General features: G+C 41.6%; 2 protein-coding genes across 10 annotated transcripts in view; one reads left to right on the top strand and one right to left on the bottom strand.

Moving 5' to 3' along the window:
• The first annotated feature begins 7249 nt into the window (after positions 1 to 7249).
• Positions 7250 to 12177, top strand: LOC125761451 (uncharacterized). Its single transcript, XM_049422593.1, has 3 exons — positions 7250 to 10201; positions 10844 to 11237; positions 11461 to 12177. Exons 1-3 carry the CDS (start codon positions 10102 to 10104, stop codon positions 11705 to 11707), a joined length of 741 nt encoding a protein of 246 aa, XP_049278550.1. The 5' UTR covers positions 7250 to 10101; the 3' UTR covers positions 11708 to 12177.
• Positions 12178 to 12419: 242 nt separating this feature from the next.
• The window catches only part of LOC125761414 (uncharacterized), a 58035-nt gene continuing 43674 nt past the window's right edge, over positions 12420 to 26780 (bottom strand). For all 9 annotated transcript variants that reach the window (XM_049422507.1, XM_049422506.1, XM_049422505.1 and 6 more), the window contains 5 exons: positions 20712 to 20760; positions 15989 to 16279; positions 15719 to 15897; positions 15436 to 15639; positions 12420 to 15366 (listed from right to left, as the gene is read on the bottom strand). In XM_049422507.1, coding sequence (XP_049278464.1) covers positions 14680 to 15366; positions 15436 to 15639; positions 15719 to 15897; positions 15989 to 16279; positions 20712 to 20760 — 1410 coding nt within the window. In that variant the 3' untranslated portion in view covers positions 12420 to 14679. The remainder of the gene's footprint in view (positions 15367 to 15435; positions 15640 to 15718; positions 15898 to 15988; positions 16280 to 20711; positions 20761 to 26780) is intronic.

Genomic DNA, 26780 nt, shown 5'->3' with positions numbered 1-26780 from the left:
CCCTTACGATTTTTTTGGGAAATTTTGCAAAAAAATTTAAATTGTTTTATTTTGATGCCAATTGATTGCAATGAGTTACTTTTCACTCAAATAATGTTTTAAATAAAAAAAGAGTGAAAAATAATGAAAAAATCAAAAATTTCAAAAAAATGAAAATTTACTAAGGCTCATTTTTGCACCAACTTTTGCCTATAACTCGGTCGGTATCCAACGGATCGTCAATCTTTAAAATGTGGTCGATAGATGGCATCAATGGCTACATTTTCTTCTTGGACGGCCATGCCCTCAGATGTCTGTGCCAGAAGATATTCGAGGAACCAAGTTCCTTACCCTGTTCGAGAAAATGTAAAATTTTTCTCATTTTTGCACCAACTTTTGCCTATAACTCGGTCGGTGTCCAACGGATCGTCAATCTTTAAAATGTGGTCGATAGATGGCATCAATGGCTACATTTTCTTCTTGGACGGCCATGCCCTCAGATGTCTGTGCCAGAAGATATTCGAGGAACCAAGTTCCTTACCCTGTTCGAGAAAATGTAAAATTTTTCTCATTTTTGCACCAACTTTGCCTATAACTCGGTCGTTATTCAACGAATCGTCAATCTTTAACCTGTGGTCGATAGATGGCATCAATGGCTACATTTTCTTCTTGGACGGCCATGCCCTCAGATGTCTGTGCCAGAAGATATTCGAGGAACCAAGTTCCTTACCCTGTTCGAGAAAATGTAAAATTTTCCTCATTTTTGAGCAATGAAGCAAAATTTTTAAATGTGATATATTTTAATGGGAATTTGTTGCAATAAGTTTCTTTTCACTCAAATAATGCTTTAAATTCAAAAAAGAATAAAAAATCGGAAAAAAAATTAAAAAAATTTTCAACTCGAAAATTTCATAAGGCTTACCCCTTACGATTTTTTTGGGAAATTTTGCAAAAAAAATTAAATTGTTTTATTTTGATGCCAATTGATTGCAATGAGTTACTTTTCACTCAAATAATGTTTTAAATAAAAAAAGAGTGAAAAATAATGAAAAAATCGAAAAATTCAAAAAAATGAAAATTTACTAAGGCTCATTTTTGCACCAACTTTTGCCTATAACTCGGTCGGTATCCAACGGATCGTCAATCTTTAAAATGTGGTCGATAGATGGCATCAATGGCTACATTTTCTTCTTGGACGGCCATGCCCTCAGATGTCTGTGCCAGAAGATATTCGAGGAACCAAGTTCCTTACCCTGTTCGAGAAAATGTAAAATTTTTCTCATTTTTGCACCAACTTTTGCCTATAACTCGGTCGGTATCCAACGGATCGTTAATCTTTAAAATGTGGTCGATAGATGGCATCAATGGCTACATTTTCTTCTTGGACGACCATGCCCTCAGATGTCTATGCCAGAAGATATTCGAGGAACCAAGTTCCTTACCCTGTTCGAGAAAATGAAAAATTTTTCTCATTTTTGCACCAACTTTGCCTATAACTCGGTCGTTATTCAACGAATCGTCAATCTTTAACCTGTGGTCGATAGATGGCATCAATGGCTACATTTTCTTCTTGGACGGCCATGCCCTCAGATGTCTGTGCCAGAAGATATTCGAGGAACCAAGTTCCTTACCCTGTTCGAGAAAATGTAAAATTTTCCTCATTTTTGAGCAATGAAGCAAAATTTTTAAATGTGATATATTTTAATGGGAATTTGTTGCAATAAGTTTCTTTTCACTCAAATAATGCTTTAAATTCAAAAAAGAATAAAAAATCGGAAAAAAAATTTAAAAAAATTTTCAACTCGAAAATTTCATAAGGCTTACCCCTTACGATTTTTTTGGGAAATTTTGCAAAAAAATTTAAATTGTTTTATTTTGATGCCAATTGATTGCAATGAGTTACTTTTCACTCAAATAATGTTTTAAATAAAAAAAGAGTGAAAAATAATGAAAAAATCAGAAAATTCTAAAAAAATGAAAATTTACTAAGGCTCATTTTTGCACCAACTTTTGCCTATAACTCGGTCGGTATTCAACGGATCGTCAATCTTTAAAATGTGGTCGATAGATGGCATCAATGGCTACATTTTCTTCTTGGACGGCCATGCCCTCAGATGTCTGTGCCAGAAGATATTCGAGGAACCAAGTTCCTTACCCTGTTCGAGAAAATGTAAAATTTTTCTCATTTTTGCATCAACTTTTGCCTATAACTCGGTCGGTATTCAACGGATCGTCAATCTTTAAAATGTGGTCGATAGATGGCATCAATGGCTACATTTTCTTCTTGGACGGCCATGCCCTCAGATGTCTGTGCCAGAAGATATTCGAGGAACCAAGTTCCTTACCCTGTTCGAGAAAATGTAAAATTTTTCTCATTTTTGCACCAACTTTTGCCTAAAACTCGGTCGGTATCCAACGGATCGCCAATCTTTAACCTGTGGTCGATAGATGGCATCAATGGCTACATTTTCTTCTTGGACGGCCATGCCCTCAGATGTCTGTGCCAGAAGATATTCGAGGAACCAAGTTCCTTACCCTGTTCGAGAAAATGTAAAATTTTCCTCATTTTTGAGCAATGAAGCAAAATTTTTAAATGTGATATATTTTAATGGGAATTTGTTGCAATAAGTTTCTTTTCACTCAAATAATGCTTTAAATTCAAAAAAGAATAAAAAATCGGAAAAAAAATTTAAAAAAATTTTCAACTCGAAAATTTCATAAGGCTTACCCCTTACGATTTTTTTGGGAAATTTTGCAAAAAAATTTAAATTGTTTTATTTTGATGCCAATTGATTGCAATGAGTTACTTTTCACTCAAATAATGTTTTAAATAAAAAAAGAGTGAAAAATAATGAAAAAATCAAAAAATTCAAAAAAATGAAAATTTACTAAGGCTCATTTTTGCACCAACTTTTGCCTATAACTCGGTCGGTATCCAACGGATCGTCAATCTTTAAAATGTGGTCGATAGATGGCATCAATGGCTACATTTTCTTCTTGGACGGCCATGCCCTCAGATGTCTGTGCCAGAAGTTATTCGAGGAACCAACTTCCTTACCCTGTTCGAGAAAATGTAAAATTTTTCTCATTTTTGCACCAACTTTTGCCTATAACTCGGTCGTTATTCAACGAATCGTCAATCTTTAACCTGTGGTCGATAGATGGCATCAATGGCTACATTTTCTTCTTGGACGGCCATGCCCTCAGATGTCTGTGCCAGAAGATATTCGAGGAACCAAGTTCCTTACCCTGTTCGAGAAAATGTAAAATTTTCTTCATTTTTGAGCAATGTAGCAAAATTTTTAAATGTGATATATTTTAATGGGAATTTGTTGCAATAAGTTTCTTTTCACTCAAATAATGCTTTAAATTCAAAAAAGAATAAAAAATCGGAAAAAAAATTTAAAAAAATTTTCAACTCGAAAATTTCATAAGGCTTACCCCTTACGATTTTTTTGGGAAATTTTGCAAAAAAATTTAAAATGGTTTAATTTGATGCCAATTGATTGCAATGAGTTACTTTTCACTCAAATAATGTTTTAAATAAAAAAAGAGTGAAAAATAATAAAAAAATCAAAAAATTCAAAAAAATTAAAATTTACTAAGGCTCATTTTTGCACCAACTTTTGCCTATAACTCGGTCGGTATCCAACGGATCGCCAATCTTTAACCTGTGGTCGATAGATGGCATCAATGGCTACATTTTCTTCTTGGACGGCCATGCCCTCAGATGTCTGTGCCAGAAGATATTCGAGGAACCAAGTTCCTTACCCTGTTCGAGAAAATGTAAAATTTTCCTCATTTTTGAGCAATGAAGCAAAATTTTTAAATGTGATATATTTTAATGGGAATTTGTTGCAATAAGTTTCTTTTCACTCAAATAATGCTTTAAATTCAAAAAAGAATAAAAAATCGGAAAAAAAATTTAAAAAAATTTTCAACTCGAAAATTTCATAAGGCTTACCCCTTACGATTTTTTTGGGAAATTTTGCAAAAAAATTTAAATTGTTTTATTTTGATGCCAATTGATTGCAATGAGTTACTTTTCACTCAAATAATGTTTTAAATAAAAAAAGAGTGAAAAATAATGAAAAAATCAAAAAATTCAAAAAAATGAAAATTTACTAAGGCTCATTTTTGCACCAACTTTTGCCTATAACTCGGTCGGTATCCAACGGATCGTCAATCTTTAAAATGTGGTCGATAGATGGCATCAATGGCTACATTTTCTTCTTGGACGGCCATGCCCTCAGATGTCTGTGCCAGAAGTTATTCGAGGAACCAACTTCCTTACCCTGTTCGAGAAAATGTAAAATTTTTCTCATTTTTGCACCAACTTTTGCCTATAACTCGGTCGTTATTCAACGAATCGTCAATCTTTAACCTGTGGTCGATAGATGGCATCAATGGCTACATTTTCTTCTTGGACGGCCATGCCCTCAGATGTCTGTGCCAGAAGATATTCGAGGAACCAAGTTCCTTACCCTGTTCGAGAAAATGTAAAATTTTCTTCATTTTTGAGCAATGTAGCAAAATTTTTAAATGTGATATATTTTAATGGGAATTTGTTGCAATAAGTTTCTTTTCACTCAAATAATGCTTTAAATTCAAAAAAGAATAAAAAATCGGAAAAAAAATTTAAAAAAAATTTCAACTCGAAAATTTCATAAGGCTTACCCCTTACGATTTTTTTGGGAAATTTTGCAAAAAAATTTAAAATGGTTTAATTTGATGCCAATTGATTGCAATGAGTTACTTTTCACTCAAATAATGTTTTAAATAAAAAAAGAGTGAAAAATAATAAAAAAATCAAAAAATTCAAAAAAATTAAAATTTACTAAGGCTCATTTTTGCACCAACTTTTGCCTATAACTCGGTCGGTATCCAACGGATCGCCAATCTTTAACCTGTGGTCGATAGATGGCATCAATGGCTACATTTTCTTCTTGGACGGCCATGCCCTCAGATGTCTGTGCCAGAAGATATTCGAGGAACCAAGTTCCTTACCCTGTTCGAGAAAATGTAAAATTTTTCTCATTTTTGCATCAACTTTTGCCTATAACTCGGTCGGTATCCAACGGATCGTCAATCTTTAAAATGTGGTCGATAGATGGCATCAATGGCTACATTTTCTTCTTGGACGGCCATGCCCTCAGATGTCTGTGCCAGAAGATATTCGAGGAACCAAGTTCCTTACCCTGTTCGAGAAAATGTAAAATTTTCCTCATTTTTGAGCAATGTAGCAAAATTTTTAAATGTGATATATTTTAATGGGAATTTGTTGCAATAAGTTTCTTTTCACTCAAATAATGCTTTAAATTCAAAAAAGAATAAAAAATCGGAAAAAAATTTTAAAAAAATTTTCAACTCGAAAATTTCATAAGGCTTACCCCTTACGATTTTTTTGGGAAATTTTGCAAAAAAATTTAAATTGTTTTATTTTGATGCCAATTGATTGCAATGAGTTACTTTTCACTCAAATAATGTTTTAAATAAAAAAAGAGTGAAAAATAATGAAAAAATCAAAAAATTCAAAAAAATGAAAATTTACTAAGGCTCATTTTTGCACCAACTTTTGCCTATAACTCGGTCGGTATCCAACGGATCGCCAATCTTTAACCTGTGGTCGATAGATGGCATCAATGGCTACATTTTCTTCTTGGACGGCCATGCCCTCAGATGTCTGTGCCAGAAGATATTCGAGGAACCAAGTTCCTTACCCTGTTTGAGAAAATGTAAAATTTTTCTCATTTTTGCACCAACTTTTGCCTATAACTCGGTCGTTATTCAACGAATCGTCAATCTTTAAAATGTGGTCGATAGATGGCATCAATGGCTACATTTTCTTCTTGGACGGCCATGCCCTCAGATGTCTGTGCCAGAAGATATTCGAGGAACCAAGTTCCTTACCCTGTTCGAGAAAATGTAAAATTTTCTTCATTTTTGAGCAATGTAGCAAAATTTTTAAATGTGATATATTTTAATGGGAATTTGTTGCAATAAGTTTCTTTTCACTCAAATAATGCTTTAAATTCAAAAAAGAATAAAAAATCGGAAAAAAAATTTTAAAAAATGTTCAACTCGAAAATTTCATAAGGCTTACCCCTTACGATGTTTTTGGGAAATTTTGCAAAAAAATTTAAATTGATTTATTTTGATGCCAATTGATTGCAATGAGTTACTTTTCACTCAAATAATGTTTTAAATAAAAAAAGAGTGAAAAATAATGAAAAAATCAAAAAATTCAAAAAAATAAAAATTTACTACGGCTCATTTTTTTGGGAAATTTTGCAAAAAAAATTAAATTGTTTTATTTTAATGCCAATTGGTTGCAATGAGTTACTTTTCACTCAAGTAATGTTTTAAATAAAAAAAAGAGTGAAAAATAATGAAAAAATAAAAAAATTCAAAAAAAATGAAAATTTACTAAGGCTCATTTTTGCACCAACTTTTGCCTATAACTCGGTCGGTATCCAACGGATCGTCAATCTTTAAAATGTGGTCGATAGATGGCATCAATGGCTACATTTTCTTCTTGGACGGCCATGTCCTCAGATGTCTGTGCCAGAAGATATTCGAGGAACCAAGTTCCTTACCCTGTTCGAGAAAATGTAAAATTTTCTTCATTTTTGAGCAATGTAGCAAAATTTTTAAATGTGATATATTTTAATGGGAATTTGTTGCAATAAGTTTCTTTTCACTCAAATAATGCTTTAAATTCAAAAAAGAATAAAAAATCGGAAAAAAAATTTAAAAAAATTTTCAACTCGAAAATTTCATAAGGCTTACCCCTTACGATTTTTTTGGGAAATTTTGCAAAAAAAATTAAATTGTTTTATTTTAATGCCAATTGGTTGCAATGAGTTACTTTTCACTCAAATAATGTTTTAAATAAAAAAAGAGTGAAAAATAATGAAAAAATCAAAAAATTCAAAAAAATGAAATTTTACTAAGGCTCATTTTTGCACCAACTTTTGCCTATAACTCGGTCTATATCTAACGGATCGCCAATCTTTAACCTGTGGTCGATAGATGGCACCAATGGCTACATTTTCTTCTTGGACGGCCATGCCCTCAGATGTCTGTGCCAGAAATTATTCGAGGAACCAAGTTCCTTACCCTGTTTGAGAAAATGTAAAATTTTCCTCATTTTTGAATAATTTAGCAAAATTTTTAAAGTTGATTTATTTTAATGCGTATTCTTTGTTATAAGTTTCTTTGCACTCAAATAATGCTTTAAATAAAAAAAAGAACGAAAAATAAAAAATAAATGAAAATTTGCTGAGGTCTATTAATCGAAACTGAGCGCCAAAGAAAACTCATCATCCAGGAAACATAAATACATAAATCCAGGAAACAAATCCTTCAATCTTCGTGTGTGTGTGTCTGTATCTACTCGAGCTGCTAATGGATACATTTCCCGACTAACTTATCTATCTTATCGTCGTGCAACGAAACAACTGACTGACTTACTGACTTACTTCATTTCATCGCGAACAGCGAAAAAGTGAATTTTCCTACACGCGTGAAACAAGTTTTCCCCTGACGTAACACACATCGCCGATATCTTCCGGATTATGCTACCGGGCCACTTGCTAACCAGGCACAGCTTCCAGGGTACTTTCGCACTAGTAGCCCACATTTTGCGACCGACAGAAACTGGTTTCTAGACCGGCGTGTACAGTCACTCTCGATCGTGAGCCTGAGCGGCCGTCGATAAGGAAGTAAACGAAAGCGTCCGGATGATAAATGAGCTTGATTGATTGATAAGGGCAAACGAAAGGTGCAGAAGGCAGGAAATTAGTGCTAAATAGGTACAAAGCGGAATAGAAAATCGATCGTATTGTCGACTTATTTGTGCGTTCCGGTACAATGGCTAACAAGTAACACAGTAATTGTGTGTGGTTTCATCCTCTTTTAAGTAAAGTGACATAACTGGCGCCACCCAGTTGCGTAATCATGAGGAAGAAGTGGCAATGAAACATAAATTTATGATTCAATTTTATAACCTCCTACGGGTTTTTTTTTCAAAAGGGGCTAATTTCATTTAGGGAAATGAACCGATCACTCCATGATTGCTGATCGTGCGTGCGTATGGCTTGTTTGTTTTTTTTCGTCGTCTATTTTGTTTCGCCCTGGTTTTTTTGTTCCCAAGTCCAAGTGCAAGTACGCTCGTGGTGGTTGATGCGAAACATAATGTTGGTAGCAAAAACTCCTTTCACTATCACCCGAATAAACCACTGTTATTAGCGAACGAGGTAATAAGAGGGAAAACATTTTAACATTGATACGAGTTAAATGGTTAGTTTACTTTTTGATACACATTTCGTTATCTGTTGTAGTATTTTAACATTGTTTAGCTATTCAATTGTGTCTCAGTGTCGATACGAATTACAAGGAAGGTTTATTTAACCATTTGGCCAGATAGTTTTTCCGATTGTTTTAGTTTTGGAGCTTGTCAAAGACATCTTCTATGATATCAAGCAAAAAGAAAATGAAAAAAAAAACAAAGAATTAAGGGATTAGACCTGTTTGGAAACGGCCACATTAGTTCAAAGAAAGGTGTCTCATTGGTTATTAACAATTTCTAAGTTTTACGTTGGCTAACCTAACTTGTATCCTAATAGTTTTTACACCCTGAAAGACTCAATTTGTATTTTTTTTCTGCAATATTCTGCACGGATTCCATTCTACCAAAAATTATTGACGATGTAGTAGATATCAGTTTAACATTTTTGTTTACATTGTACAGTGTTGGTTAAACAAAGTTCAAGTGAAATGCTTCAAATTTCTGCAACATAAAATTCTCCATAAATTTCACATAATCACTACATACACTCATCACATCAGGTGTCCTGCATGGTACGATATGTTTACGCGAAGAAAAACACGTGCAATATCACGTGCCATGATGTACAACATGAACCGCAAAAGCACGCACGAACAGTAAACCGAAGGGAGGAAAAGTATGGACCTTAACCAGGCACAGGAAGACGGTGGGCGGTCTGATACAGGGGAGGAGAAAGGAAGGTTAATTGTAAATAGCAAATTATGCATCCGAATGAGCAGTGTAGCGGAGCAAGAGGTGGCGTTTACCACTGTTTACCATTAGGAAATCCTAATTACCACTCTTCTCTCCCACCTCCATCTGCCGCCGAGGGTAAACGGGAAATGGTTTTGCATTGGTTCGCGGAAATCGAAAAAAAACACCCCCTGTGGTGTGTGTGTGTCTTGGGTGGCGGTGGCACATGATCGTTGCCCGATAAGACCGTTTTGGTTTGCAATCGTATGGGGAAGTTAGTTCGGGTTTGATTAAAAACTATCAGCATGTGGAAGCCCATCCACCAACACTCCCCCCCCCCTTCGGCCCTTTCGTCATTTTGTTTTCTTTTCCATTGGAATGCCCTACTACAAAGGAAACTTGCGGTGGCATTCCATAAATGAGTTCCATTCTTCTAATGCACCGATTCGTTTTCTTTCCCTAAATCTATCAACCACAAATGGTAAACCTTGTGCGGGGCACATTTTAACGAAAGGAAGTGGCATTGCATTAGAGAAAGGGAAGATGGAAGGAAAGGCACCGTGGTTCCGACCGGGTGGAATCCTTCCGTGTCCTATCAGCAAGTTACGTAAGGTAGTCGCGATTTGGTATTGGAACTTCACTTTCCTGCACTTGCAACGCATGCACGCAATCGACACACACACACGCGGCAGGAAGTGTCGTCCTATTCTGTTTTGCTGTGTGTTTGCAAACGCGCAAGGTACGCACGAAACCGCGTGGTAAAACTGCTGCTGGAAGTTGGAGCCGAACTTCCACGTGTTCCACCGATGAATGGCGAATGAAACGAATCGCGAATGAAGCATCGAGATCGTGGATGATCTCCATCCAGTTGGGAGGGGAGTGAACAAAATAATGCTCACACCACTACACACACTTATATATAGCGTCTGGCGCTGGTCGGTTAAGCTCGTACTCAGTCAGCGACCGTCGATCAGCTAACACCGCCAAGCGTCCGCAAGCACGTCGGTAGATTCCTACGGTGAAAGAAGCCAGTTTAGTGAAGTGACTACAGAGGAGCGTGTAAAGAGTTGATTGATCGTGCGATATTTACCGCTATCAAAATGGCCAAAAGTACGACCATCTTGCTTCAGTGTTGTCTGGTGTTGCTGCTACCATTCAACGACAGTGTGTTTGCCAAAAAGGAGGACAACAAACCCGAAGGTCAGTGCCAGTGTTAGTGCGTGAAATTGCTACAAAATATGTACAAACACTTTAAGTTGTAACGTGCGTTATTAGATTGCAATGCAAAGAAAAAACGATTGTCGATCTTTTTAGTTCCGTTTGACGCATGACTCACAGACGGTTGTTAGACGCAACGTCAGCGCGTAACGGGTTCTTCACTTGCCCGCTTCTTCAGCTTTTGTGTAATCGCAGCACTGGTCCCGCGGTCAGGTGGTAGTTCACCCGTGTGAGACGAAGAAGAATCATCCACCTGGAACCGGTTATACCTGGTTCCCTTTCTCGCATGTGTTGGTGTTCTTATGCGATCTGTGCGGTAACTGTGCATTCGGTGCTGTCAAAACGAAAGCTCACTACCTCTCTGATGATCAAGTAACGACGTTATCGAATGTTTTCTAACATTCAACATGGAAAGATCGTGTTTTTCCCGTGCTTCTTACTTATGCCCCATTGCATTTCGTTTCCTTTTTAGTAGAATTTAAGGTCGTTATAGAACGTTAGACTCAAAACTAATGCGATCGTTATCTTCAACCAAACGCTTGGTTCATTCTTAACTACCCAACATCTTCTCTGCTTTTCATCTGTTTTAAACAAACTTCCAAACACATTTCCCTTCATCTGCAGAGAGCCTTTTCGAGCAGGATTTGGGTGATCAGTTCAAGATCGACGCCTCAACGCAGGGTCTGCAAAAGGTGAACCTACGATGCGGTGCCGACTCGATGCGCATCGAGCTCAAGACGGAGGAAGACTTCCAGGGCGTGATGTACACACGCGGCAGTTACTACAAGCAAACGAAACCATGCTTCGTGAAACCAGAACGGGCCGGCCGCACACTCGAGATGAAGTTTAATCTCGACCAGTGCCAGACGGTGAACAACGGTGAGGTGTACTCGAACATTGTCGTCGTGCAGCACGATCCGGACATTGTAACGCCCGGTGATGCCGCCTTCGCGGTGGAATGTGATTTCCGGAAGCCACGTGGTGTGACGGTCAGCTCAGAGATCCAGGCACGAGATAGGTAATTATGATGGCCACTCATGCCATGGAAACTACAACGAGAAGAGTGTTTGTTAACTTGTGAGGATTTAGCCCGTAGTGCACACAACATTAAGACTTTAAGAATTCTTAGGTTCGGTTCATACATGCCAATGTGTTACAGCAATCCTCTTTTTTGTTCCATTTTTCACACATGAACACCACACGCCCATATGTACCCCAACACGAAAATATTACACCCGAAGCGAGGATGCGACACCGACACCATCGTCACGCATTACACTCACCAGTCCGGATCCGTCGGCAAACACTCAAACACCGAACGAACACAACTCGGTGCACAGTACATCCGGTACGGTAACGTTTGTGCCGAGCCGTTTCCGCAATGGGTCCCAGCTACCGGAACAACGGGTCCGTGGGACGGTCGAAACGGTCGAAATTCCACTGCACACAACACAACAACACCAAGAGGAAAATCACGATGAGTTGTGATGTGAGGGAAACACACACGAACGAACGGTGGAGAATAATTTATTAAATTTAAATTCATCTCTGATGCACACAATGCTAACCTGCCGCTAACACAAAAACACATATCCAAGAGGATTCCATTCTAACCTGTATGTTCATTTCCCGTTTACTCGCAGCCTTGAAACGGCGAAAGCTAATGCAACCGCTTCCTATCCACCCACCGATTGAATCGGGCCCCACAATCGTCCCCTCTGCCTTACTAACGGTTCAAAAGCCTCCTGTTCGACCATAATAAGTTCCTTCTTCGGTTAGCCGATCGTACCATCCTTATACCTAAAAGAGAGATAGTCTACATAAGCTTGTATCGGTATGTCCGATACACAGTGAGAGAAGATGATTGTTTACACTGGATGTTACCACTTCCCCAAGCGTCACTGTTCTAAGTGATTGATAGGTATGGAAAGTGTTTTCAATAAAATGTTATAAAAGAATGTTATTGCTATACTAAGCTTATGAATTACTTTATGAAAGAAAGAAGATAATGAAAACGAATTAAGAAAGATAAACACGAACACAACAAAGAGACGAATCTACTTATACCACCTTCACCAGTACAGAATACAATCTTGAACAAAGATCTTTTATAACTTACCGCATGCTTCATCATCCTCCATGGTCCATTCGGGAGTTTCTATCATCATGTTTGAATGTTGATACCGATACACTTTATGCGTTTACATGAGCTATCGATTTTTTAATGTTTTACCGCGATTTAACGTTCCATTAGGTTTTAGTCATCTTAGCGAAACAACGTAACTGTTCTGTTCTGTTTTTCTTCTTCTTCATGTTTTAGTATGCTATACACATGTTTACGTTCTGTCCCATCATCTGCTGCGGGAAGTTTTGCTTCAGTTTCACAGGCATTTCTACTTCGATCAGGAGTCAGCGTTTTTTCAAGCACAACATAACATTGACCCCATCGGTGTTTGCTTCTTTCCACCGCTGTGTCTAATGGGAAAAAGGTTTCTCCCATACGCACGCACACACACACACTGGAAAACAAGCGCTTAAGGTACACACGAGCAGAGCGTTTATCTTATCCGACTTCGATCGGTTCTCGATCGAGCGAAGCATTATTAAAGAAACAATCGGAACATTTTCTTCTCGAATCATCATATCACCTTCATTGTTGCCGAGTTTCTTTACCATTTCGTTTCATACGAATGTACCAGAACATTTGATCGTCAAGCACGATCGTTTGTTTCTTGTTTTGTGTGGGGGATTTGTTTTTTTTTTTGCTTCGTCTCTGTAAATAGAGTCGAAATAAGATCGATAGAGTAAAAAAAGATGAAGCAAAACTCTTACTATTCGAAACGCATTTGCTCCTGTCCATTAATTGCATGCCTGTTCTGTTTGATGTATGCATCCGACAAAAAGCTAACATTACTCAAACGGGTCCAACCAATTGCTATTTGCCTGTGTATTGCATTCGTTCCATAGCATCATCTCATTGCTGTGTAGTGCGCGTTATATATGAACTAATCTTGTAATATATAGCTAGCTTCTCTATAGTTTTTTTTGTTACTCTTTTCTTTCCTAGTAAACCTATCTATTCACAATTGTTGTTGTTGTATGTTTAGTTTTTCCTTTCTCTTTCCATTCTCACTATCATCCATGGTATATCGCGAATTACCCTTTTTTTTACTCTGCTTGTTGCATTCTTTGCTCAGCGTTCATTTTACTTGCTCTATACACTACAATTTTTAAATTATTATCAAATAAGTTTGGTTTTCGCATCCCATAACGGTTCCCTTTTAATTCACGCTCTCAAAGTACTACGCTACACTAAACTCCATTACTTAAGTCACGCATAGTGTTTGAAGCCAACAGTTTCCATTCCATTACATGACGGGAGTGTTTACGTGTCGGAATTAAATGTCAACATACCACACCTCTTATCAATCAGATGATTCTTCAAACCTGTAGAAGGAATAGAAGCGAGAGTGGGTAACAGCAATGAACTGTTAACTTTTAATTCTGACTCATAAATGCCTCCCCTTTCTCCTTATTTTCGTGAATTTGGTTCTATCATTGCAACACACAATCCATCGCACTTTAATCTTTCATTTTTCATTTCAATCGTTGGATGAGTAAAATTGGTTAAACTATTCCCTTTTAAATAAAGAAAAACATTTTTAAAAAACCGATCCTAAGTAAGGATGACTAACTTTTTCTGTGGCGTAGTAAGAAAAGAACAACTGTTAAAGAAGTGAGATAATCAATAGATAGTGCCGTGTGTTCCTGTGTTGTCGCCGGCACCGTGAAGGTTGTTTGCTCGCTCGATTAGTTATTCTACTGTACTTCAATCGTGTGTGCTCTCTACTGGATAAGAGAATATTGGTAGGGAAAAAAGTACTAGCACATGACATCACCGCTCTACAGCTGAAGCGAATGTTTTTTTTCTGGCGTTGCAAACATGTCAATAGTTGAATAAAGGTTGCAGATTTTTTTTTTAAGTTCTCCAAAACGTTTTCCTACGCTTGTTCTAATGTTTTGTTTTTACTCTTTCCTCTCTCTCTATCGCACAGCTGAAGCTTGTTTTTTTGATTGGGTTTTGTTGCTACTTGTTTGTACTTACAGCTACATCCTTACAACGATTTATCGTACCATCGACAGTCCGGCTCTAGCTAAACGCGACCAGCTTCTCACTAGTATTCACTTTCTCCATTTGTCCTTCGCCGTCGTTTCTCTTACGTCGGTGTCACGCAACCGTTTTCCACTATAATTGGAAACACGCGGCGACCCGATATCACACACATGCAGGAAATAGAAAGATATAAGGTAGCAAAACAAGCACGCACCCTTTCCGGAATGGAAAGCGGAACAGGGAATCGGTTCGATCCCCTCCCGGATATTTCCGTGTCTCACACAAAATTTAAAACACACTCATGGAACGTGTTGCGAACGCGTGTGGTTGGCTGCCGTTTGTCTGCTTACTCACTAACTAATCCCACCTCCCGCTGGACGGACTGCAGCGGTACGTCGGTGGCGAGCATTTCCTGCGCAACGGGAGAATCATTGGCACTGCTGCGATCGATCGGCGTAGATGCCGTATCGTCTTCCTTTGCCTCTTCGGCCAACGCTTCTACCGCCAGCTCCGGGACGGAATCGTCACAACGTTCCAATGCTGCTGCCTGCTGCTCCTCTGTCTCGTCCTTTACCGCGTCCTCCGGTGGCGTGACGATTTCAGTCTTGTGAGCAGCTTCCTCCGCTTCGGCCGCCGCCGCCTCCTCCTCGGTGGTTTCTTTCTCCTCCTCGATGCTTTCGTTGCTACTGTCGCGTTTGGCCGCGTGCAGTTTACCGCTGCTGCCTGGCGATGCCGGTTTCATTAGCTTCGGATCGGTCGCACGGAGCGATTCCGAGTCACCGATACCGTCACCGCTCGGACGCAGCACCAGGTAGAGCAGTATGTCGGACAGCGAGATGATGCCAATTACCTTCTTCAACTCGTCCACCACCACCAACCGATGTACCTCGACCCGCACGATACGCTCCATTATGGTGTAGAGCGTTTCGTCCAACGAGCAGTGATGTACACCTTCGAACCACGCGTTTCGATGTTCGTTTGCCTTCTTGAGGGACACATCTAGATCGTTGTACGTTTTTTCAGCGGCCAAGTTCTAAAAATGATTAGATGCGTTCTTAGTATTAGTTATCATTTGGCATAATGAACAGCAGCGTTGACTTACAATAACATCAAACTTGGCGTAAATGTCCGTCAAGCGTCCCTCGGAGTCTACCATCGGCAGTGCGGATACGCGCCTATCTACGAACTTGTGCAGCGCCGTAATGATGCTAGTATCTTCTGTGGCCGTTTCGATGTTATTGTAACTGCCAATGCGTATCTCCCGGAGGGTTTTCTGCATGTACGATGGCTTTGGTAGTTCGTTAATCTGCGAACAAAAAATGCGAAAAAAAGCACCGGTCAGGGTGTTGTTCCACTACTGGTCCTCGGTAATGCTAGCTACTTACATATAAAAATAGGAATCTAAGTATCCTCTTGTGAGTCAATATGTACAGCACGTTACCGGTGACCGGATCAATCACAGGCAGCCGATGGATGCGGTTGTGTACCAGCATCTTGATGGCATCGTACAGCGACGCATCGGGACCGATGCTAACGAGCTTCTTCACATCTTCCTGTAGCACTTCTGTAATAGAACGAAACCACATTGGTAACGCATTAGATCATGTGGTAATCAAATTCAACGATCACTCGCTTCCACACCAACGATCACGTACTTCGCCAAGTGTCCAGCTTGTGCTCCTCGAGCTCGTCCATCGATGCGTTCGGTGATTTGTAATACATTTTTAGAATCTTGATGAAATCGGTGATCGTTAGCATGCCGACAAACTCTTGGCGCTTCGAGTCCCACAACGGTGCCGCCCGGACGCCGTTGTAGACGAGCGCGTAGAACGCCTTCTTCACCAGCAGCTGCGTGTCGAACACGACCAGCTTGGCCGAGGTCGGCACCAGATCGTAGCACTTATGAAATCGGAAGAACTTGACAAATATCTGTGACTCATCTTCCTCTGCAAATAAACGAGAGAGCACAAGGAAAGAAATAGTTAGTACTGTCATTGGCAATCGTGAAACATGATATGTTGTGAAGGCGAAGTAAAGAGATGGAGAATTTCCCTAGTCGAATCCCTAACGTCACACACTGGCAAACCTTTCTTAAGTAGCTCCGCCAGATGCTGCTTCCAGGCGCTCGAGATTGCCTCAAACTCCTTTATGCTTTCCAGCGGGTACGTTTCGGTGTTGAAGAAATCGTGATAACCGGCACCAAGAACCAGCCGGCCGGCATAGTTCGAGTAGAAATGCAACGTGGGCCATGGCTCCCGGCCGGCAAACCAGCGCCGCCTGCAGCCATAGTTGGAGCGTTTCTTATGGTTACTAATTTTCTTAAAGTTTGGATTCACATAACACACTGTAATTGCGCGAGCCGATACGATTCAACGAGGATAAAGACAAGGTAGAGACATTAGGCAAAAGGTGTCACTAAATCCAACCAGCAGGTGGTGATTTCATTGGATGTTTCGATTTGTGTGTAAAGTTAAGCAAATGTGACATATACATGCATTAGGCGAGGACACACACGCATGGATAAAGATCACATTCTGTGACGGTATACAGTCATGAGCGAAGATAAGCTCTGATGTGTGCTGTGTGCATAATGTAAGATACTTTCAGATTTTGCTTCTCAAGCCTCCACTACTGTTGCCGTCCGGTTCGGAACAGGAAGCCAAACAGCAGCTACTATCCTGGCTAAGACTACTAGCACTGGAACAGGCGGAACTGGTGAGATTGGACGCACTGCTGATATTGTGCTGGCTTGGTTCGCTATCCGACATGCTGATGCCGCTTCCAAAGCGGCTGAGACTGTTCCAGGTCCCAATGCCGGGATCCATCGAAGATAGTTAGCAACTGAGTTACAGATTAGTTTCGCAAAACTACAGCGGAAGAAGGAACTAGCTGAAACATCCACTACTTTAAACACACACAGGAATTACTACAGTGAACAAGAAAAAACAAACGAATAGAGAAATCGATATATATGTACACAAAACCTAAAAACAATTATGATCGGAAATATCGATCATCGATATGTTCCTCCTAGTACTAGATGCTACAAGATTCTCTTTCTGCGATGAACACAAAACGGCAATTGTTTGCACGGCGTCTGCCAGGCGCTAACACAGACAACTAGTTTATTTTTGAGGACTACTACAAGAACCTGATCACCTACTGATCGTTAACGCTAGGGGCTAGTGCTGTCGGTCAGTTGGTCGAGTTGGGTTTACGGCTTTTGTACACACAGCTGACGCTAATTGATGGCATCTAATGAATGTCAGATTCGTTTTCAATTTACATACACATGTTCCCGGTGCCAAGAAAGGCAAATGTCATAGAATTTTACAGTTTCTTAAGTTCCTGAATAATGTTTGACTAGTACGTTGACAGCAAAACTTTTGATATTTTAGTTTCGATGTTCTCTCAGTAGAGTACACTTTGCAGATTTTGATACAACATTAGTAACTGTCTCTTCCTCAGCTTGGAAGCTCCCCAATCTGATCATGGGGACCCGAGTGCCCAGTCTGTAAATTTTAAATCTGAAAGGGCCTTGCGTTATCCAATAGTCTCCCGCGTACGAGATGAACTCTTGGGGGAATTACCTAAGGCACTCCCCTAAAAAGACATAGCTATAAAGCAGCATCGGGTTGTAAAAATCAATGCTCAAATAAGAGCAACGACCTCCTGCTATTAAGAGCGTCGTCGTAAATCACCACCAAGGTTTATTTGGAAAGTTTCATCTCATATAACAAGTGTTTTCGTACCAGTAGCTCAGCCCCCGTACCTAGAACACATTTCCTTGATACGTATAAACACAGCAATGTGCCGCACGACAATCGAATAATTAGCAATGGCATCCGCCACACGCCACACACCCTGCGCGCCATATGGTACAATACGCCCTTACGTCCTAACTGCTGCCATCTCATCTAAGAGTCTAGACAATCCCTCCTGCTGGCTGCTGCTGGTGATCGACGCCACCACTTGTGGATTAAAAATATCATTCGCGGTACAGCGTGTCTTTTCTTCTACTCCTTTTTTATTGCTAGCATTAGCGATCAGCTGGTACGATAACTTATGCTATTCGAAGAACACGCTTTGTGATAATACACAGGCGACTAAAATAAAACCGAATGACTCATGGGCACACGGCACAATACATGCGATGCGTCCATTTAATTGATCTTGACTTATCAAAACGGTTCGTAGCAACTCGTCTTTCAACGCGTCCTGCTATTAATAACGTAGCTCACTGCCACTGTCAATGTTGAATGTGCAACGGCGAAGAAAGCCGTGCCCCTTTCTACTCGACCATATGTTTCAGGGTTAGCTCTCCACGTGTCGGTTCAGGGTTGATGAAATTCTGTATGCATAGCTTTTTCTTACGCATCGAACACAAATTACCAACTAGTGCATGACGTCATAAGAGTAACCAAACGATAAAAACGCCATCCACACACACACGACACCACTATCCACTATTGAAGCTCAGTGTAAAATATGCCAATGTATCGTTTGCTCGTCCTGCGTTCGATTAGCTTTTGTTTTTCTTATATGCACTGGCGTACACATGACTCTTTAAACCAACCGAACGTGTGTGTAGTAAATGATTTCCAATATTTTGTACCCACTATGTTATTTTTAACATCAGTCATGTGGCGTACAGAACACCGCAAAAAAGTACAACGAAATAAGTAACAACAAAAAAGAACAAAACCTTTCCGAAATTTGTTTGTCCTATAGCGTAAAACAGACGAACAACTGATTGAACAATTGGTATTAAGGTGCATTATTAGATAAAGGTTGGAGTTTGTATTTGCTACACATTTTTGTTAGTAGGAATTGCGTCGCACTATTCTACAACTGTTACAACACCAACTTTAGATGCGTTTTGTGTAGGACTGGGGACGACATTTATGGCGAACAAATGCGTCTCGTTGATTTGGGATAATATTTACACAACGATCACCACACTACGCAAAAATGGAATAGACGCGTCCGAGAGATCTTGAGGGAAGACACGCGCAATGGCAGACCACACGCTCGCGCTAATGGATTCTATAGTTCCGCTGAATGAGATCACGAATCACAGAGCTTTGATATTGGAGCACTACAGCTACGCGTTACACCGACGACGAGTGGAACCGCATTCCAGCTGTGTAAGAGATCACACGAATCGCAATCACGAATCACAGCAGGAAGGAAACTTTGGCTCAAACGCATCTACAACACGGTGACCAGCGCCCGACGAGAGTGGGTAACGAACGGCGGTTTTTTTTCTCTTCTGTTTTGTTTAATTTTGTTTTCGTCCACGGCGTACAAGCGCTCCCAGCATTCACCGAACAACTGATCCGTACATTGATTTCATCCCGGCCAGCTTCAGTTGCTTCCGCTGACGACAACAAACGAGACATCATCGAGGTTTGCGCCTTCAACTGTCCCCCCTGGCAGCCAACGAGAGCGATCCACAACAGTATGCGCAAATAATCCTTTCCTTGGAACGAAATGCGTTCTGCGCAACCCGCCACGGCTAACGGCGAGACGGGGTGGGCAGATCTTGCCCCGATCTTGACCGATCTTGACCGAGAATGGTTCGTGTGGCCCGAAATTGCAAACAGTCAAGGTAGTTTCCCCCCACGGCACGTTGCTTAATTGCGCAGGTCCGGTGAGCTTCGGGAATGGCTTCGCAGGGTCAAATAGTTTGGTTGCGAGCAGAGAAACCGAGAGTCCAAGATGTCTGATGATGAAGCTACTGACGGATATTTTACAGACCGGACTCTTACTAGAATATCTTGTCTCACACACGCATGCTCATTATTTTGCTTACGGTGGCGCTAGATATCAGTTGTTGGATGTTGCGGAAGTTCGATGACGATGCAAATGACGTCTTTTGAGGACACAAATCAAACACAATTCTAAAGAATAGTCACAGTAACTACCTCCAAGAAAAAGGGAAATTCTTATTTGTAAAACTTAAACCTCCACACTAGGATTCCGAGTTGATCGGATGCTTTTAAATCTAGATCTTTTGGCAAATATATCCCCATTATTTTAACTAATACAACTCATCTGTGCACTTAACATTAACCTTGCTCATAAATCTCACAACCGTCACAAACAATTTGACATTTATCTACGTAGAGCAATTTCTGCGCGGAATCTGCTCTAACATTCAACCAACGAATGGCTTGATGGTTTGGCAATCTATCAAACTTTTGAGTGAAAAGCGAACAAAACAAAAGTCCGTACGACAGAGACACATGGGGAAGAAGGTATTTGCCGTCGCTGGCAAATATATCGATCACGTAAGATTTATAAATACATGTAACCAACGAGCAGAAAGATGATTTGGATGTCGGTTCCGGCGCCGTACGCATATCAAACACTTACCTAGATCCGAGAGTGGAACCTTCTCCAGGAATGGGTCGGCCACGGGCAGCTAAAATGAGACGAGAACAAGAGAGAAGCAAAAGGTTTCATTACTAATCACATCTCACGACATCAAGGGCAGGGTGTAGCGTCTATAGACTAATAGATAATGCATATTTGTTGCACCAAGGCGCATGGGACATTACGTTTTGACTGTTGTGTGCGCTGGTGGAACGACGCAGAACGTTCTTGCGCAGTGAATGACTAAACCGCGAGTACCACGTCGGTGAGGTGTAGTAGTACTTAATGCTGGTCGGCATCGACGACGACAGCGGGCAGTCCCCGAATTGGTTAGGTGACACTGGACTGCTGATCGACCGTCCTGTGCTGTATCGCTCTCGTGCTGCTGCAGCTCTCGTTTGGATGTGCCCGTTCGAGGTGGTCTGCACCACCGGGACAGTGTTAACCGTTTGCCGATTTGGACCTTGATTGTAGATGGAGTCGAATAGTTGCTGCTGCAGAACGCTAGCCGTGTTTGCCGGTGCCGAACCACCGATCGAGGAATGGCGTTGGTACGCCAGCGAAGACGACAGTAGCTTAATGCCGCCGCCAACCGGCGGTGGAGCGACAGCCGTAGCCGACGATACCGATCCAACGGAACTCGGCGAATGTCCCGGTGTTGGGTGTAAATGGTGCAGCTCACTAGTGCTGGATCCTTCCCGCAATAGATGATGCGGCGACCGGTTGCCATTTATCGCGAGTCCATTACCAACACCGTCACCGGTACCGGATCCGGCAATGTTGATAGGATCGGTACGGGGTGGCACACGAAACTCGGGCACTGGCGGAGTATTCGGAGTCGCACAGGTAGAAGCGTTTGACTGGTGCACCTTTGGCACCGGTGGTGGTTTCGGTCGCGAAACGGACACCGTAACGGACGGCGGAGCCGCATCGAACAGGGAAAAGCGTCGGAACATGTTCACCGCTCACTATGGCACAGCCTTACTAGATGCTCATTTGGCTAATGGTTGGGTAATGGCACAAGCGAACACCACAAATACACTGGAGATAGAAGTTTCGTTTACCCGTTGTATCTATTTTGTGTCACAAATTTAAACAACGTGAAAATCACACCACCGGCACGTGAATAAACGAGGTCATATCGGAAAAGAAAAGAAAGCGAAAACACACGCACACACACAGCGGGCTTGGGAATTATTTGCTTATGCAGTACACTTGGCGCTGGAAGATCATCGATGATCGATTCCGGCTCCAAACGTATAACATGCAGCCGTCACATCGCTTTCCGAACTAGACCACAGTGACGGACATCTTCCAACTAGAACACCAAAGCGTTCCCGTTGGTAACACACACAGAGTTCGGGTACGATCAATCAGCCAACAGCATCTTCTATTACCCTCATATCCCGGTACTTTGCGGTACTGCGCGCGTTCGTTTGCCACTAACCTTTGCTATTTGTTTACGGAATTTGCGGACACTAGCAAATGAAAAAATGCTACATCCACCATGTGTTCCACCCTACCAGCGGAGTGTGTACACACACTGCGCTGTCGATTTTCCGACAAAACTACAACGATGCCAAAACGGTCAATCCATCAGCGAAACACCGTCACTTATTAGCACCATTTTGCCACCTCTGGGGGGGATATTTAATCAAATGGCATACTCTGGTTGGAAGATGGTTTGCCCCTTTGCCTCATGTACCCATCACGCCTCCCTTTAAGAATCGATCAATTTGTGCGCTTAGTGAACTGAACTGTAAACATTCTTTGCTCTGCGAATCCATCCCTTTCCGGTGCAGTTTAACCTACTGTAACCGGATTACGTCGCACGACAAACTGCAAGGGCGAAGCAACGCGACACCAATGTCAACAACATTTTATGGTTGTTTTTTAATTGAAATAAATGAATTACTTTTAAGCCCGGCGCTTCGTGTGCACAAGTAAATAATACTCCTCTAACACAGATGGGATCTATTTTTACAATCTGGCAGAGCGTTGGATTATTATTTTTATTTCACTACCTTCACACAGAATAACTAGACGAAATGGAACGAAAAAAAATAACACAAACCTACAATCAGGTTCCAATAAAAGGGCAACATCAAAGCCATGCGATGGCTCTAGTTCCTTTTTTCCGTACTCAATTTTGCCCCGCTGTGTCCAAGATAAGATACAGGCCTCTCCGCATGTAGGGGGTTGTCGATGCAAATCATCAAAATCCCAAAGACCACACTGTAACACACAGTCTCAGTTAGCGTGGGCTGATACGGGGCTGAGACAACACACAAACACAGGTGTAAAGATCCAAACGCTGTGACGGATTTAGACAGACAAAAAAAAATGGCCAAAAGCGTGCTGGATCGACAGGCCAAATCCATTCCATGCCCTAGCAACGAGCAATGGTTGGTTCATGTTTTTGGTTGTTGCTGTTGTAAGATGCAGGGCAAATATTTGGTCGACACTCATTATCACCGGGATTCGGGTGTAGCCTATCGACCCCTGTTTACTTGCAGGAGGGGTTGATATTCTCCCTCAGTAAGGATTCCCCCCCATTGGAGGCAGAGAGAAGCGATAACCACGACTATGTAGCGTGTTTGAACCGGAACGGTTTGAAATCTCCGAAAAAAAAATCCAACTCCTTAACCTCCCTGTGCCAGACATCGTTACCGGTAAACAAAACTACCGATTCCATTCGTGTGTTGCTTCCAGAAGCCAACGCACACAGCGCTGATGACGCGCAACAGTGTATCAATCACAGCATTTCGGTAAACGTGCGCCCGCACAGCAAACAAACGCAAAACACATCGATGCCGGTGCTTATTGGCGTTAGATTTTCGCACCACGAACACGATCAAAATGGGCAGGGAATGGTATCAAGCGATATAATACGATCAGGCACGTTCCCCAGGTTTTTATTGCTATCGGGACAAGTGTCGGAACATGGTGACACGGATGTTTGAAAATGATTTATAGTGCTGTTAACTGGATGCAACTAGTCACTTGGAGATGGTTCTATAATAATTAATACCGGATTAATACCACTCTGCACTGTTGCATTCGATTGGGTTGTTTTTGTATGTCACCTATTGCACCAATAATCTCAAGTATCGAATCGACAAAATAAGACCAAGAAATCTTTATCGAGTGAGCTTCTTGTAGTGAAGCATTTCTTCTTCCACTAGAATAAGCTGGTCAAATAATGGTTTCGTAGACTTATTTTCTACACGTAGCCAGACATTCAAGGTTCTGCTCTGAGGGGTTGGGTCTACTAAGATTCTATCCACATGCTTCAGTACATTAGCCCAAAAACATAGACGCACGAGTCACTACTTTTGTACTAAATGGAATTGAAAGACTTGAAAAAAAACGAAAAATTTTAACCTTGAGTAACCAAGTCACATTTGATCCGTACTCCCCACTTCGATCTAGTTCATTCACATTCCAGACGGGAGGCGCAGCGAGAGTTTGTAGCCGGCCTAGGTCAACAGCAGCAAAAATCCGTATAGAGTGGTAAGTATCCCAAAAACTAGATGGCACTCAGCCAACGAAAATAGAGAAACGGGGAGCAGGCACCCACCATACAAAACAGCCTCATTTCACGAACTGGTTCTGACCAATTTCAAGGACCCTTTCAAAAAAAAAAACTCCACCAAATGACGCCTCAATGCTGCGGATGCGGATTCGAAGTTGGATCGGACCGAGTGCTCTTTTGCCCTTTTGCTGAAACCGATCAACGAGTCAGTGACCAATAAAAGGCAACAATCTCCCTCCTTCAAAGAAGTCATTATGATCGTCGGCAGATCGCTTTAACAATCGGTGATACGTGCAGATTAATAACATCCTGATTGTATTGGAACTTTCTGGGTAAAATGAAATCCCGCGCTCCGGGGTACACCTTTTCCATTGGAATTTATTAACTAAACTAGTGTCTCAAAATCCGTCCGGAGCAGTACGACTGAAACACGTATTAACTTCTTCACCCGTGAGACGGCTCATCTATCGGTACCAAAACAAGTAACAAACCGAGGCAAATCAGGTTAGTTGTTGATCGGGCTTTTCGCGTTGTAACTATTTTTATCTTCACGCGCCAACAATATTGCTCCTACACACACACACGTCTTATGGTGCGTTCAAACGGTGTGTACAAATGGTCGCCAACTTCTTGTTGGGCACGCGTGTTGGCTTTTTTTTCTATTGCGACGAACTTTAATTCTGATTGCCCGCAACACGTAACGCACACAACCGGTAGCACAAATATTTTATTGGGTTTCACATAGAGTGGTGGTAAGAATGTGCACACGTGCAGAAGAAGATGGGTGATGATGTGTGAAAAGTAAAAATCATCACACACCGTGTCTTGTTATCGGCACAGTCCGTGTCTTACGGGTGCAATGCAACCCTCGTGATCTTCCTTCACCATTTCCCACACCAAGCATCAAGCATCCCACACACAAACCCCCGCCGTTCTGTTTGCTGCACTGTACGAACTTTTCACGCACTGAACTGAAACACCGTCGTGCATTTATCACGCACGATCGACTAATAGCAAAACGATCGCTACGACTCTTGTAAAACACGGATCGATTTAAGCAACAGGGACGATGGGGAAGTCCTTCCCGGCACACGCAGTAGAAACGACGAACTTGTCTTACAAATTTGCAACACCACACACCAGACTGTCACGCTTTGTGTGTGTATGAGTGTTTCTTGTCGGTTCGCGGATCGCGGATCGCGTCTGGTTTCGCGAGCGTACGAACTCAAACTGCGCGCCGCCCGGTAGATGTTTTCGAGGCCATAATACACAACTCGTGCTACACATATACATGCACTGGTTTCGCGGCCGCATCGTGCCTCCTCTCACTATCAAACTCATAACACTCATTCTGCTTTTCCTGTTGCCTACACTTCATCCTCCCAAACGCGAACCCCAACCGTACATGGACGATCTGTCTATCGAGACAAAGCTGTATCTACTTCTTGCGAGATGGCGCCCAAGATGGTTGCAATTTCTAACCTTCCCGCGCCCGTGCATGCATGGTGGGTGCGCGTCGAGACGCTGTAGAACTCACCGGACAAAGCACCCGGTAGTAATAGCATTACCGGCACACTGGCTTGTGACGTCATGCACTCCAACACGATTATAATGACCCGGTGGCGATGGCTTACGAACCAATCAATCTGCCCAACCCCTTTGCTGGGACGATTGTATGCGAATATCTCACACCAAATGCCACCAGCAAACAAACAGTGCGTTCTAATCGCGGAGAAGGTGGCTTGGTTGTAAAAATGCTTGCTCATACACGCGCAAATTGTTTCTTATCAGCTGCCTATTACCCCGGAACGTCGCCGCGAATCGCTTTGCGAATACCGCGAGCAGCGTTTTTGAACAATTACGTGTGCGTGCACACACAAACGAAATCATGTGTACGCACTCTCACTGAACACAACGCCGACGAGAAAGGCATCCGACCCGGAGCGCTTGGCTCGATGTGGGTTCCTCCTCCTATCGCTCACATGAGAAGGGTTAATGATTACCCGGATAGCTACGATAAGAACCAGCTTTAACTCAGCGGCTCACCAATCACAGCTCTGCTGCCGGTGTTGCGATTCGGTGCGATTGTGTTCGCGATTTCTGTCTATTGCGTATCGCACATATTGCGCCCGTACAGGTTGTTTGATGAGGGAAAATACGTGGTCTTTGCTGAGATTTTGTGTGACTTGCTGCGTTGAGAATTTGTATTGCAAACCGAACTAGACCAACAGTAAGTAGTAACTTTTCAAAGTGCTCGTTTCTGGCGATACTTTTTCCATAATCCTTAACCTAAAACAAGAGGTGAAAAAAAGTAAAATGATTAAGCGATCTTAATCTTGTTCTCCTCCTTGTAACGGGGCAACAAGTAAACAATAAACAACTGAGATTGTTGCCTTGTGCTTGAAGATGGTAGTGATGGTGAATGTACAAAAAAACACACACACCTACCACAGTACACCTCCCCAGTACGTTGCCCCATTGCGCAATGCACCGCATCTTCTTGTTCGCGGTGGAAGAAGAGAACACTTTTATTG

Source organism: Anopheles funestus, chromosome 2RL (genome assembly GCF_943734845.2).
Source record: "Anopheles funestus chromosome 2RL, idAnoFuneDA-416_04, whole genome shotgun sequence".
Classification (NCBI taxonomy): Eukaryota; Metazoa; Arthropoda; class Insecta; order Diptera; family Culicidae; genus Anopheles; species Anopheles funestus.
This window is presented reverse-complemented; position numbering and strand designations above follow the sequence as displayed.